At 33.7% G+C, this 13,558-nt stretch overlaps 2 protein-coding genes across 3 annotated transcripts; one reads left to right on the top strand and one right to left on the bottom strand.

The window, feature by feature from the left end:
* Positions 1-6,399: 6,399 nt before the first annotated feature.
* On the top strand, positions 6,400-8,350 carry LOC7495157 (nodulin-26). The gene is made up of 5 exons (XM_052450375.1): positions 6,400-6,551; positions 6,666-6,884; positions 7,423-7,629; positions 7,782-7,843; positions 7,938-8,350. The coding sequence occupies exons 1-5, from the start codon at positions 6,408-6,410 to the stop codon at positions 8,152-8,154; spliced, it is 849 nt and encodes a 282-aa protein (XP_052306335.1). The 5' UTR covers positions 6,400-6,407; the 3' UTR covers positions 8,155-8,350.
* Positions 8,351-8,735: 385 nt separating this feature from the next.
* LOC7495156 (cryptochrome-1) lies at positions 8,736-13,071 on the bottom strand. Of its 2 annotated transcripts, XM_002301018.4 has the most exons (5): positions 12,531-13,070; positions 11,569-11,787; positions 10,400-11,106; positions 9,434-10,236; positions 8,736-9,107 (listed from the first exon to the last, which is right to left on the bottom strand). In XM_002301018.4, exons 1-5 carry the CDS (start codon positions 12,841-12,843, stop codon positions 9,104-9,106), a joined length of 2,046 nt encoding a protein of 681 aa, XP_002301054.1. In that variant the 5' UTR covers positions 12,844-13,070; the 3' UTR covers positions 8,736-9,103. The 2 variants fall into 2 exon arrangements, with proteins under 2 accessions (XP_002301054.1, XP_024450479.1); XM_024594711.2 differs by lacking the exon at positions 8,736-9,107 and having other exon boundaries at positions 9,430-10,236; positions 12,531-13,071.
* Positions 13,072-13,558: the final 487 nt, after the last annotated feature.

Here is a 13,558-nt window from a genome sequence, read left to right as displayed (position 1 = left end):
AAAAAATATTGTTTATGATTCATATAATAAACTAGGAAATATATATACTAATAAATTAAAAAATAATGTTAACACTAAATAAATGTTAAAGTGAAGAATTAATTTTTATAGTAGAAATAAAATATAGCTGGCTATAAAAATATTTTAAATCAATTGTTTTTTTATGTTAACTGTTTTCATTCATTTTATATTAGTAATTAAATGTTGTTACTAATAACAAATAATTTTATTTTTAAACTTTATTCATATATAATTATTTCATATAAAATATAAGAGAAGACAATTCAATACAAATCAAACTAATATCTATGAAATATCATGAAACTAGAAAAATGTAAAATGATCAATATTTATATAGAAACAATTAATGAGAAAAGGTGTTTTTTCAATGGATTTATTTCTCTTTTCTTAAATTATAAATAAAAAAATAAAAAAAATTTAGATCAAAATAAAAATTTTAAAAACTTTGATAGAGGCATGTATTTTCTTCTTATTTTATTATGTGATCTTCTTACTTTAAATTTTATCTTCCCATGCCATTAGGCCACAGAGATTAAATTAATTAAAAGGAAAAAAGTTATTCACAATGAAATTAAAAAAAAATAGGATGAAAAAAAGAAAAGGAGATGGAGTTATTTCACTAAGAAAGTGAATTAGCAGGAAAAAAAATCCTATTTTTTTGTAGTATATTTGTTAACACATCATGTGTGTTTTTGTTGACCATGACCCGGCAAACTTTCATTGACTTGACGATGCCTGGTTTATAGCTGGCAACCAATGCCTTGAAAAGCTTCCAAATTTGCAACTCAGGACAATGGCAATCTTTATTTTACATTCTGTCTACTTTCTATTGGACTATTAGTTCATTAATTGTCTTTTTCTACCCATCCCCGGCTTGCAAGATACTCCGTCCATTAAAGGAAAATGCTTTTCTAAAATAAAAAAAAAAAAAAAAAGAAAAGGAAAAGGAAAAGAAAACCTTGCAATTAAATTTTTATTATAACGGAAAAGAAAAATAGTAGGATAAAAACGGTTGACTGACTAATTTAATGTCTCTTCATCGTGATTGGTGAGTTCAGTGGGACATTCAAAAAAAGCTAAACAAAAGAGAGTTTGACCGTTTCCTATAGATATCTGTTCTTCTAAGTATAATTATCTTTTTATCTTTTTTTTTAATAACAAATTGTCTTCCTATTAGGGATAAATAATTTGATCTTTTTATAAAACTCATCAGCCTTTATTAAATTGATCCGGATATTTTTTTATTATTTTTTAAGCACAATAAAATATTTAGATTATCTTTATAGATAAGATTTTTAAAACTAACATCTAGGATTTTTTAACTTTTAAAATTTTAAAACATAATTAAATAATTAAATTTTTTTAAATGCAAAATTTCTTTGGCTGGCGTAGTAGGGCTTTTTGTATTTTTCATCCTAATTTTTCTTGTTACAATCATATTGAATGGTATTAATTTAATTTTTTAATAAATATAAAATATTATTTAAATGAAAAATTAATTGGCGCTTGCAACCCCTCTATGCTACTTGGGCAACACATAATGAGGCATCCAGGGGCCAAACATTGGCTTCCGGGGCAGCGTCCAAATCGTCTCAAAAGCTTTTCCATCCCTAAATAGAGTGTGTGGCATTCGGACCTCCGGTTTAGCACCGACAATCTTTTTTTTCTTTCTCTCTCTCCTCCTTAATTTCCGCATTTGAACCTCTAAATTTTCAAAGTAACCCTTTAATTTGTTTATCTTTATATATGATCCTTGCTCTGTTTGATAACTATTTTTTTTATTTGAAATGATTTATAATTTTTTTTTAATTTCATTTATGTTAAAAAAAATTTATCAGTCAGATTTGGTTGTTATTTTTGTAATTGCTATTTGTTAATTTTGAATCATCTTCTTGATTAGATTTGTTTTTCAGTTTTATCTCCTGATATTTGATTTCATTTTACTTTTATGTGAAATTTGGAACTTATTCTTTTAATTGCTATTTGTTTTACTTTAAAAAATATTTTTATAGTGGGCTATTTTTTTTTTCAATTTTATCTTTCAACATTAAATTGATTGGGAATTGAACTTTTTGGTTGAACCTTAGTCTAGGACTTCATGGGTTGCGGGTTTGAAAATTTAACCTAGATTTAAGAGATTTGTCTGGGTCTTTTTTTTTATGCTCGTGTTTTTTTAATTTTATTTTTCAATATTTATTTATTTATTAAATTTTATCTCTAATTCTTTTATAACTCTTTAATTTAGTTTCAGATTTAATTCAACTCAAATTTATTAAAACTCAAACAAAGTCCAACTAGAAAAGAATAGGAGAAAGAAAAAAAAAAACATGAATTATCTAATCGGGTTAACTCATATTGTGTAAAGAGAGAGAGGTTAAATGGTTATTCATGAAAATAGTCATGTATTAACTATCCTTTCTCATTTAATTTTTTTTGAAAAAGGTTCCCATTTAATTTATTATCTCCTAATTAAGCTATTTTAAAAAATAACATCTGTTTTGGAAGAAAATAAAAACTATCAGAAAGAAAGGAAACCATATATTTTTTTAAACAGCATCGTAATTAAGCCCAATGGCATTCTGACAATGCCTTTAAAAAGAGTCTCGTGATACACAGTGACGATATTTAACAACAACCATGATAATTGTTTGTTTTTTTTTTTAATTTAACTTTTAAGGATTTACATGTCTCACTTTCTATTTGGATTATGATTGATAATATGGGAAGCAATTAAATAATTAATTAATTTAAGCCACCAACTGCGAAAAGGAGGATAAAATAGATGATGACTTGCTTGGTCTAAAATCTGACTTTGCCATAACTAGCACGCGTAAATAGACAATAAATTCAAAGGTGTGTGACGAACATATGCTTGCAAATGGAAGAAACTTGATGTGGATCACTCAACCAGAATTTTGAAAAAAATATGATGATTACAAACCGTGAATCAGTGATTTGATTCCTTGGTCCTACGTTTCATGTAACGTTTGACAATCCGCAGTACGTTTTGATGTGGATCACCTCTATATATATATAAAAATTTATTATTAATTTTTTTTTTTTTTTAGCTAGACTAGAGCAGATTGATTATTTTCAAGGAACCAGCTAGGGTTTTCACTAAAAATAGAAAATAGCAGACTGATACAACCTTCCACTAATGCACAATAATATGAATGATTTTTCACTCGAACTCAGTCTTTTCAGATGCAAATGACTGTTTTTTTCTCTCCCTTCTCTCTTTAAAAGAAAAGAAACAGAAAGGCTTAAAATTTCCTTCCTCTTCCACATGCCATGTAATACATTCACTTACAGAGGGTGTCACCCCCTAGCTTCATTATGGTGCTTCAAGCTCAAGGTCTTTTAATTACCCTCGAAGATCCATTATTATCGGGTGAGAGACAGGAACTGCAAGGAAAAGTTCTGTCCCAATTATATATCTGTAAAGAAAACAAGAAAATGGTGTTTTTGTTAGAAATTTGTTTTGAAAATATTAGTAATGAACACATTTGAAAATATTAGTAATGTTAGAAAGTGATTTATTTTTAGGGTTAAATTTTAATTTATTAAAAATTATTCTTCAACAAATCTTTTTACTATGAAACACTAACATAATTAAACTAAATCGTGGATGGATGAAAAATTGATCTCAAATGAAACCCAAAACATTTTATTTTAAATTGAAAAAAATACAATCTTTTCTTACAATTTATGCAGCGAGAAGTTAAAAAATCATAAATAAAACTAAGCAAAGCATATTTGAACTTAAACCACACATGTTCTTGCTCAGCACAAGCACTGGCATGACCCCGGGCCACCGGCTTCAACTTACAATGTTTTTAGTTTAAGTATAATATTTAATTATATATTTAATATGCATGTTAAAATTATTTTTTTATGTTTATTTCTAGTTTTAATATATTTTTAGCATGCATACTATGATTTTATTTTGATGTCTAGTACAAAATTACCTTGATTATGATCCAAAACAAAATATATTTGCACTAAGTGAAGTCTCAATTAGGTGAGAGAATGAATCATTAGTGGCACAGTTCATCTACTTCATTTATTAGATTATCTCGTGCTTGGCTTTGGAAAGTAGTCAAGTTGTATTGATTTAGTAATGACTAGACATACTTCACAAGGCTCTTTCTTTTTATGCAAAATTACCACAATATTGGCTTTATAGCGAGTCCAGTGGGGAATACCTGCTTCATTCCAATCGTAGAGCATTTTCATAGTGTTTCTCAAATCATTTGCACTTTATTCTTGGTATAAAAACAAGGTTGATTTATTTAGAGGTCCTAAATAGAATCCAATGCTTTTGCCTGTCTTAAGCATGCAGAAATTTTGATGCTTTCTTGGCAGAGAAAGAAACACTTAAAATAGACTGAAATCTCAATAAATCATGCACTATCTGTAAGCTTTACGAGCTTGAAAAGGCCACGATTTCTGGTCTTAGCATCCCATGATTCTGATTCGTCCGCTTCTTAGAATGGCACCAGAAGAGAACCCAAAAGTATATATGCACTATAAATTATTAAAGATGTCAAAAATAAAGCTAAGTCTACTTCCCACTAAGAACAACACATGGATTCAAGGTTTCAAAGACACTCGTAATCTTTTAGTATTCTAATGTGAGATTTTATTACTCATCATGTGCATATGATGGCCTATGAACAATAATTGTCATTGGACATTGCTCTTTACTTTCATTATTCGAGGAATCTAACATCCAAGATCCCAGAAATGCTTCAATGTCGAGGATTGGCACAAATTTAGGAAGTACGTAGAATTATGCGAGGGACCTATTCGTTTGTTCCCTTCGGTTATTTCTGATTTTCTTTGGCAGATTCAATTATTTTGCGGCACTGTGGAGAAAATTTGAGGGAAAAAAAAACTGACGTCTCCAAAATTTTGCAGAAAATCTGATAACGGTACACGAGTAATGCTTTTTGTCACAACATATCCATGCCGACTTGCGAAGAAGGCAACGATTCCATTGCGAATATCTGGTTGTCAGCATGTGTTAAAAAGAGTGACTCTTGCCGAGTCAAAAAACCTAGATCTGGATGTTCTTGTTAATAATTTAGAACATTACACATTAAAAATTGCAAGGCAGTTCTGATCACATGACTGTGTGTGTGTGTAGTATTTTTACTAATATTCTTTTGATTGCCCCCTTGTGATTTTTCTTTTTTTGGACGGCACAAATGCAGCAACTCTGCAATAAATGCCCTGGTCATCAATGATCCTCGAGGTAAATTATTTTTTGAAACTCAAGTGAAAAGTGACAGAAAATGAAATAATTTGATAGCTACTTTACAAGAACAAATTATATTAGATGGATAAATGATTTTTTTATAAACGATCCATTTGCTGAAAAAGTTCATCATAAAAAGGGTAACTTGATATATATTATTTGCTTGATAAAATGCTAAGCCATATAATTTAAACCTGACTTGTTTTAAAAATAATTATTCTTGACTTCAGCTATTCGTTAAGTTTAAGTATACATGAATATAATAAGATGTCAAACCCAACACTATTAGGTTTAACTACATACCGAGTCTAATTTTTTTTGTAAGTTTAATAAGATATCAGACCCAACACTCTTAGATTTAGCAACATACTAAGTCCAAGTGCATCTGAGTTTGATAAACCCTTAATTTTATAAACTCTGAAAAGAAAAAAGAAAAAAAATTGAACGTGTGGTCATCTTTTAGCTGAACGAACACTCAAGATTCTCCTAAGCATAGTAAATTTTGAAATATCAATATAAAAACATTTTGGAGCACAGTGATTTTAGAACAGAGGGAAATCATTTTAACTGCTGGAGCAATATAAAAGCATCGATTTCTGAATTCACTGCGAGTATCAGCTCTATTGGTAAAATTATTTCATTAAACTATCAGGGACCAATTCATGTGTTCAACTAAATTATCAGCATCGATATTAAAATAAACAAATAAAAAAATAAACCAAGTATAGAATCGCCCCCTCAACTTCTCGAGTTGCCGACGTATAAGGATATAAACGATTCTTCAAATATGATTATTTTGGGTTGTCACCACTACACACTTCCCTCGATAAACAAAATGATTCCCCGTTAAGATCAAGTAAAAACCTTGTATACCGTAGGATTATTCCCTAATGTATATGCCTATATGGCATGACATCCAAAATCTCTACGTCAATCAATAAACCAGTCCGGCTTCCACAAGATTAAATGGTAAAATTGTGGCGCATATAATTCCGTCAGATATAACATCCAGAACTAAGTGACAAAAAAAGATTCCCCGTGGCATTTGTCCTTCACTGCACTTTCTCGATCAAAAACCCAATATAAGAACACTTGTTATGGAGTGCCTTAATCTCTGATTATAGCAATGTCTAGCTCAAATTCGATTACTGAGCCCTCCCCTAAGTTCCAGCTGCCTACTAGACGCTCAATCATGGCAGAAGCAAAGGCAGCAAGTCCTGCCCCAGAATGGTTGTCTACCCGTAATGCTGCCCTGTCTAATTTCCAGAAGGTGGTCTCAATACATTATTATGGAAAATTTGACAGATTTTTTACCATTACAGAAATGGTTAATTAACTACCTTCTACTAACAAAGATATTTATTTCCCCTTTTTTTTTAAGCAGATTGTTGCAGAGTTGATGGGGACGTACATTCTTGTATTTGTGGGCTGTGGAGCTGCTCTCACTGACAAAGTTCAAAGACTAAATATGTTAGGAATAGCAATTGTGTGGGGCGCAGTTCTGATGGCAGCTATTTATGCTCTTGGTCATGTCTCCGGTGCACATTTTAATCCTGCAGTTAGCATTGCCTTGGCTGTTGTCCGCAAATTTTCTTGGAAAGAAGTGAGAGATTATGATTAAATCAGTAGTTTTGCGTGAAATATTTCATGGAAAGAAAATAATTTACATGTAAATTTTTTTTTTAAAATATGATATTTGATAAGATAAAATGAAAAGTACAATGACAATAGAATGATGATAGGATGTTATGGTAAATGATATAGTGGCTGTGATTGTAGTAGCAGTGGTGATGCAAAGGAGGGTGGGAGGAGGTGGCAAAGAGTTATGGAGGTTGTAGTGGAGAGATTGTTGTGGGTGGTAGGGGAGGTTTATAATATTGAATGATATTGTGAGTGGAATAATATCTTAAAAATATTATATAAACTTCTTAAATTGAAATTTGTTTTTAATAAATGAATTAAATTTAAAATTATTTTAATATATTTTATGTTAACCATTTTTCCAATAAGATAATTACAAAAAAAAAATGAAATACAAGAAAATCAGAAAAATATTGTGTAAAATATTTTAGGGAAAACAAACACCCTCTAATAATATTTTTTTGTAGAATTTACCTGAACCGCGTGTTATGTCTTTGTAGGTACCGATGTACATTTTGGCTCAGGTCCTCGGATCAACACTTGCAAGTCTAACTCTTAGGATGCTGTTCCATGAGCAAGGAAATATTCAACCCATAGTGAATCAGTACTCAGATCCAACTAGTGATCTTGAAGCAATTGTGTGGGAATTTATAATTACATTTATCTTGATGTTCACCATTTGCGGCGTCGCTACCGATCCTCGAGCGGTATGGTCTGAGTTACACTTGTTGCTTGCTTCAAGAATCTTTTATATTAATGAAGAAAAAATGGGACTAAAAAATAGATGTGATGTATTCCTTTTGTTTTTGTGGTGTTTATTTTTCTCCTCACCCTTTCACTTTGTTTTACGTTCCAACAGAGCAAAGACCTTTCTGGAGTTGCAATAGGAGGTGCAGTAATGTTCAACGCCATGATTGCTGGGTAAACAAACTCCCTTGCTGGTCTAGCCACTTCTGCAACTCAATTCTGTTCGTTTTCAAGTGATCTGATGCATTCATTTTAATAAATTCTCCAGGCCAATCACTGGAGCTTCGATGAACCCTGCAAGAAGTTTAGGCCCTGCTCTTGTCTCTGGTGTTTACAAGAATCTCTGGGTCTATATTGTATCCCCAATTCTCGGAGCAATGGCTGCAGCCGCAGTGTACTCTGTACTTCGGGTACCCGAGCCTGCTAAACCAGAGGATACAAATAAATCCACATACAATAATCTTAACTTGCATGCTGATCCATAGACAGATATTCCCAATGGTTTCATGCAAGACTGTTGTAACATTATCTAGCCAATCACCTGGTCATGCCTGAAAACGTCAAACTATTCTGAAGGCAAGAATTCAGGAAATGAATAGTGCCCACTGGATTGTAATTGTTCCCAGTGAATTGTACTTGTTTACGCCAGATGAAAGATAAAGGAATAATGAATTTGAATGATTTGTGAGGCTAGTTTCCACAGAAATGCATGATTGATGACGTGGAACACAAAGGCAGATTTTTTTTAATATATATATATATATATCAAGATACTAACATGTAAAAGCATTGCTATTGCGACAAAAGAATCATGGACCTGTAAAATCCAGGATCAGTAACCCCTTAAATTTCCTAGTTCAACTTCTTCACTCTATCAAATAATGTAAAACTAGTTTCTACCATACTCCTTTCCCCCCAGCCAATAGGCAGAGCCGCAGAAGAGTATAACATCTCACTCGAGCTATATTTTGACCCTAGCAATGATTTCAACACAAAAAGCTAAGCTGGCCAACATTTCACAACAGAAAACAATCGGAGCCCAGGAAGGAGCATCTTTCAAAGGAAATGGAAAGTAAAGATAACAAGCTTGAATTACAGAAAATCATCTTCCTAGTCAAGTAAGAAAGCACAAACCTGGGTTTATTAGAGAACTACATGCCCCTACCAGCACTCTCATCCTTCGTTTATAAATACTATACAGTGTATCTACATATATGGAACAGCCAAGTACAGAAAAAGGGGATAGCAGCTGGGATGCCTGAATCATTTTGGTGTATCATACAGATTGAATGTCCAACTACTAATCATATTAGAATGGTGAGAACATACGTGGATAAAGATATACAAGGGACTCTGGTTTATCAGCACATTGACTCATAAGAAATTGAGCATCATTGGGTCTCCACCTCCCCGCTCTCACCATGAATATATGTTTTACCTGTTAACAAGGGAAAGGTTCAGAGTCGAGAACAATCAAAACAACTTATGTCAGCAGATCACCATGAGATCCAGTAATCGCTATATTCACTTGTTAATCCTTGATAGATTTACTATCTACAGATTTGTCAGTAAATCCTCTATGAGAGAAGGTGTAAATTTAGTGTGATTGACATTCTCTGGTTAATTTCTTCATACCATGAATATTAAATCGTTTGGCAAAAGAAGCAGTCACAGTACTTGGGTAATGGTAAACTATCAGCTGTGATAAGATTAAAAAAAACTGGACTTTTTTTGTTCTTTCCAAATACTTAATGAAGTGCTTACCCGGTTTGGGGTAGCCGCCTCCAATTGAGTATCTGGTGAGATTGTGGATGCCTCGGCAAGTAAGAAGAAGTTGCCCCAATTCCATTTTCATCACCAACAAACTGCTCTGAGTAACTAGAAGCTGGAGGGGACCAAACTGGAACTATACCTCCATCCCTCTCTCTCCTACTACTGCTCGAAGATTCTGCTGTTGAGTCTTCAACATTTGCCAGACCTCTCACAACGTTAAATGGTGGCAAACTGTTGTCATTATGAACACTTTGCACAAACCCCTGGTTCAAAGTGTCTCTTCTTGGTTGTTGATTTACATTTACATCTCTTGGTACCTCTGCTCTGCCATCTCCTGTAGAATTGCGAACATCTGAAGAAGTTTCTTCGTCTTCAATTCTCAGAAAAGAAGAGGTCATGCTTGGGACCATCTGATCCTCATAGCGGCGATTTGTAGCAGGAGGATTGTTTCTCACAGGCTCATGGTTTTCCTCCATATTTATGTCTTGAGGGAAGGCAATTGGAGCTGATTCAGAAGAGTCTCCAAGCCCTTCCTCAGTTCCATTCTCAATTGCAGCTCTTGAAGCAGCTTCTTGCTGCCACATTTCTGAAAGTGCTTCTTCCAACCTGACCTTTGCTGCATCTATCCCTACAATAGGGAGAGGATAATTTGATCCCAGCTCAATACCAGCAGCTTGAAGTACAGATTCAGGTGCATTCCATGGGTGGTGTATCCATTCAGTTGGTAGCCTAGCAAGTTCAGGAAGCCACCGGCGTACATATTCTCCATTTGGGTCAAATTTGTAACCCTCAAACTGTGAACAATCAATGAGTAACTAAGACATTTTTCAAACAAGTCCAAATTAAGAAAAGATGAGTAGGAGATATGCATAAATTAAACTGTAATACCATAGTTGCAAAAATTAGTTATGCAATACAGAAAGGCAGCTTATAAAAATTACAATGTCTCGTCCGCACCTGTGGATTATCTATGCGATCAAACTCCCGGCCATCTGGGAGAGTGCCGGTTATGTATTGCCAACCAAGAGCATCACTCTCTAAATCTGCATCCAATAGGGTATCCCAAAAATACTTCATTCCCCATCTCCATGGAAGTTGTAGAACCTTCACAAAGAAACTCGCAACAACCACACGTATACGATCATGCAGCCAACCGGTGGCCCACAATTCTCTCATCCCAGCATCAACTAATGGATAACCTGTTCTACCTTGTCTCCATGCCTTAAAATAGCCTCCGTCCACGACCCAAGGGAAGAACTTAAGGTGCCCAAGAAGAGGCCTTTCATGACTGTAAGGATGGTTGAAACTCAAGTATCTTGAATATTCCCTAAGACCAATTGACTTGAGAAACAAGTTTACACTCTCTTCTCCAGCCTTGTTCCCTTCATTTGCCCACAGAACCTGCTTTATGCGAACAAGATGGAAGACTTTTCTCACACTCACCTCCCCAAAATGCAAGTGCGGAGAGAGAAATGAGGTTGTAGCGCTATCAGCCTTCCTACGATTCTTAGAGTACTCAATTAATGGTCCATTAATGAAAGTGGTCAGAGCCCTATCAGCATTGCTCCATCCAGGTGACCATGCTCTGGCAAGAAGTGCATTGCTTCCTTTCTCCAATTCATCTTCAAATACCAGCATCTCTGAAGGGCATCTAGATGCATCACCTGAAAGAAAGCAATAAATAGGTGAAAGCAGATTGGAGAGGACAAAAATTACCTGCCAGAACATAAGAAAAGATAGAATAATCCTGTAGAAGAAGCATGCTGCGGATAATATATGCATAGAAGATAGAAAATAGAACATAGAGTTGAAGATGTTGAATAGGACTGCTGTTAATGTTCTGATATCAAATTCTCATTATGATTGCAGAAGGGAAGCGTGGTGGCAAGTCCTGTGTAGAAAAGCCTACCTTGTGAGCAGCTAGAAATCCAGTTTTAGAGCGCTCTGGCAGTTAGATAATACATACATACTGTTTCTCTTGAGGACCATATGATTAAATAAGATATAGCACGAGTGCTTGCATTTTCTTGTTTTATTAATGTTTCCGATGCTCGACAGGCATTCTCTCAAATCACAAACATAAAAATGGGGCACCATCAAAAGGAAAAGTTTGAAAGAAGACATACCCGAAATAATCCTCTTAGGCGGGAGAAGTGGAGCCTCTGGATCAAAAGGCATGCTGAGGCATCTATCCCAGAAAGTAGCAAAGGTTGTGAAGGGACGGCCTTGGGCATCGTTAACATCCCATGGTTCATAAAGTAAATCTGCATTAAAAGATCTTACAGCAATACCTTGAGCAGTCAAAACCTCCTTTGCCCGATGATCCCTAACCAGCGACAGGGGATCTGAAAAACAATAATTGAGAGTAAAAGACGAATTGGCAACAAATGTTGAAATGAAAGACAGTGAATTGCCACTTGATGCATTGGGAATTTCCAACTTCTGTTGGAATGAAAAATAGATAAGGAAATGATGAATTGCCATCGTATGTCGGGATGAAAGGCTAGTAGATGGCAACTTAATGCAGTGGATGCACGTGTCACGAACTCAAGAAAGACTCGAATCAACAAAACTAGATTAGCTAAGGCCCTTCCTACTAAATTAATTTGAAGCGAGTTCAAATAGAAACTGACCAATCTAAATATACAAAGGGAACCATATACAAACTGCTGAAAAGAAAATGGGTATAGTAGAATCACATGGTTATGGGATGCCCCGTAGCATTCATGACAATTTATATCACCACAGAAGCAATTGCTCAATAATCAATTAGTCAACGAAAACAAATGTATAATCACAACTTCAATAAATCCATCGCAAGAGACTATTCCAATCCACACGAACCTCAAGCAATAATCATGGAATTATTTATCGATCACAACACAATAATCCAAATCCCAATAATACCAGAAAATTCTACAAAGGGAAAGTGAACAAAAAAGGAACGAAAACATCGAAACCCAAAAAGGATCTGCTGAAACGAATATTATATTACGAAGAGTCAATCAAACCACATGATCCTCAAACCCCATGGAACAAAAGTAATAATTTAAAACAAAGTCTAACGAAAAGATAGATAGAGACCAACCATATAAGTGGTTGAAGAAGAGCTGAGTAGCCCCAGTAGATTTGATAACCTCAAGAAGAGTAGAAACACTATCGGTTGATCTCTTAGTAACAAGAGAAGTACCAAGACTCCTTAAAGAAGAGTCAAGATGAGCCAAACTTTGTTTAAGCCACCACCTTGAGACCCTACCAGGATAATAATGGCCTTCCTCTTCAGGTGCCCATACAAACACTGCAACAACCGCACCTGCTCTTACACCAGCTGCAAGTGCTGGGTTATCTTCTACCCTTAGATCTCTCCTGAACCAAACTATACTACAGCCACCACCTGACATCTCTCTCTAAGAGGAAGAGAAAAGAGAAAAATAGTAACTTTCTCTTTCTCTTTGCTATATCAGTTACTGTATGCCATATCGACTTTTCCTGTTTTGCTGCCTTCTTTAGAAACTCACCAACAATTTGCTGTTAATGATATTATCCTTTCTGCTTCTGGGTTATACTTTTTCGATACTATGAGAGGAGAGAGAATCTATTATCTCTTGTTATCTTTTTATCATTGCTAAATACAGCTCCAAATTTAGTGGGTGATAATAATTTTATGTTATTATTTTCATTTTTCTTTGACTTTTAATAATAATTATGTGCTTATGAAAGGAATCTGTCCCTTTTGTAACACTATTATTATACATATAAAGTAAATGATATTTTACTGTATAGATGGTACAGTTGATTTTTTATTATTATTATTATTGTAACGGGGTACTGTATCTATTGTATAGTTTTTCCGTTTCTTTTTAGAATACACGATTTTTTTGTTTTTTGTTTTTTTGTTTTTTTAAAAATATTATTTTTTATACCATTTTTTTGTTCTTATCCTTATTTTTTTGTAATTTATTATTTTGATTTTTTTATTTACACTTATCTTAAAAAAAATATATACAAATTCTAAGAAAATTGTATTTCAATATAACAATTGCAACATTGTTTTATTTTTCTATTACGTTAAAAATAAAATTAATATTTTATATATTTTTATTAACGCATATAATC

Source organism: Populus trichocarpa, chromosome 2 (assembly GCF_000002775.5).
Source record: "Populus trichocarpa isolate Nisqually-1 chromosome 2, P.trichocarpa_v4.1, whole genome shotgun sequence".
NCBI classification, from domain to species: Eukaryota; Viridiplantae; Streptophyta; class Magnoliopsida; order Malpighiales; family Salicaceae; genus Populus; species Populus trichocarpa.
Note: the sequence above shows the minus strand (reverse complement) of the source record. Positions and strands in the feature narration are given on the sequence as shown.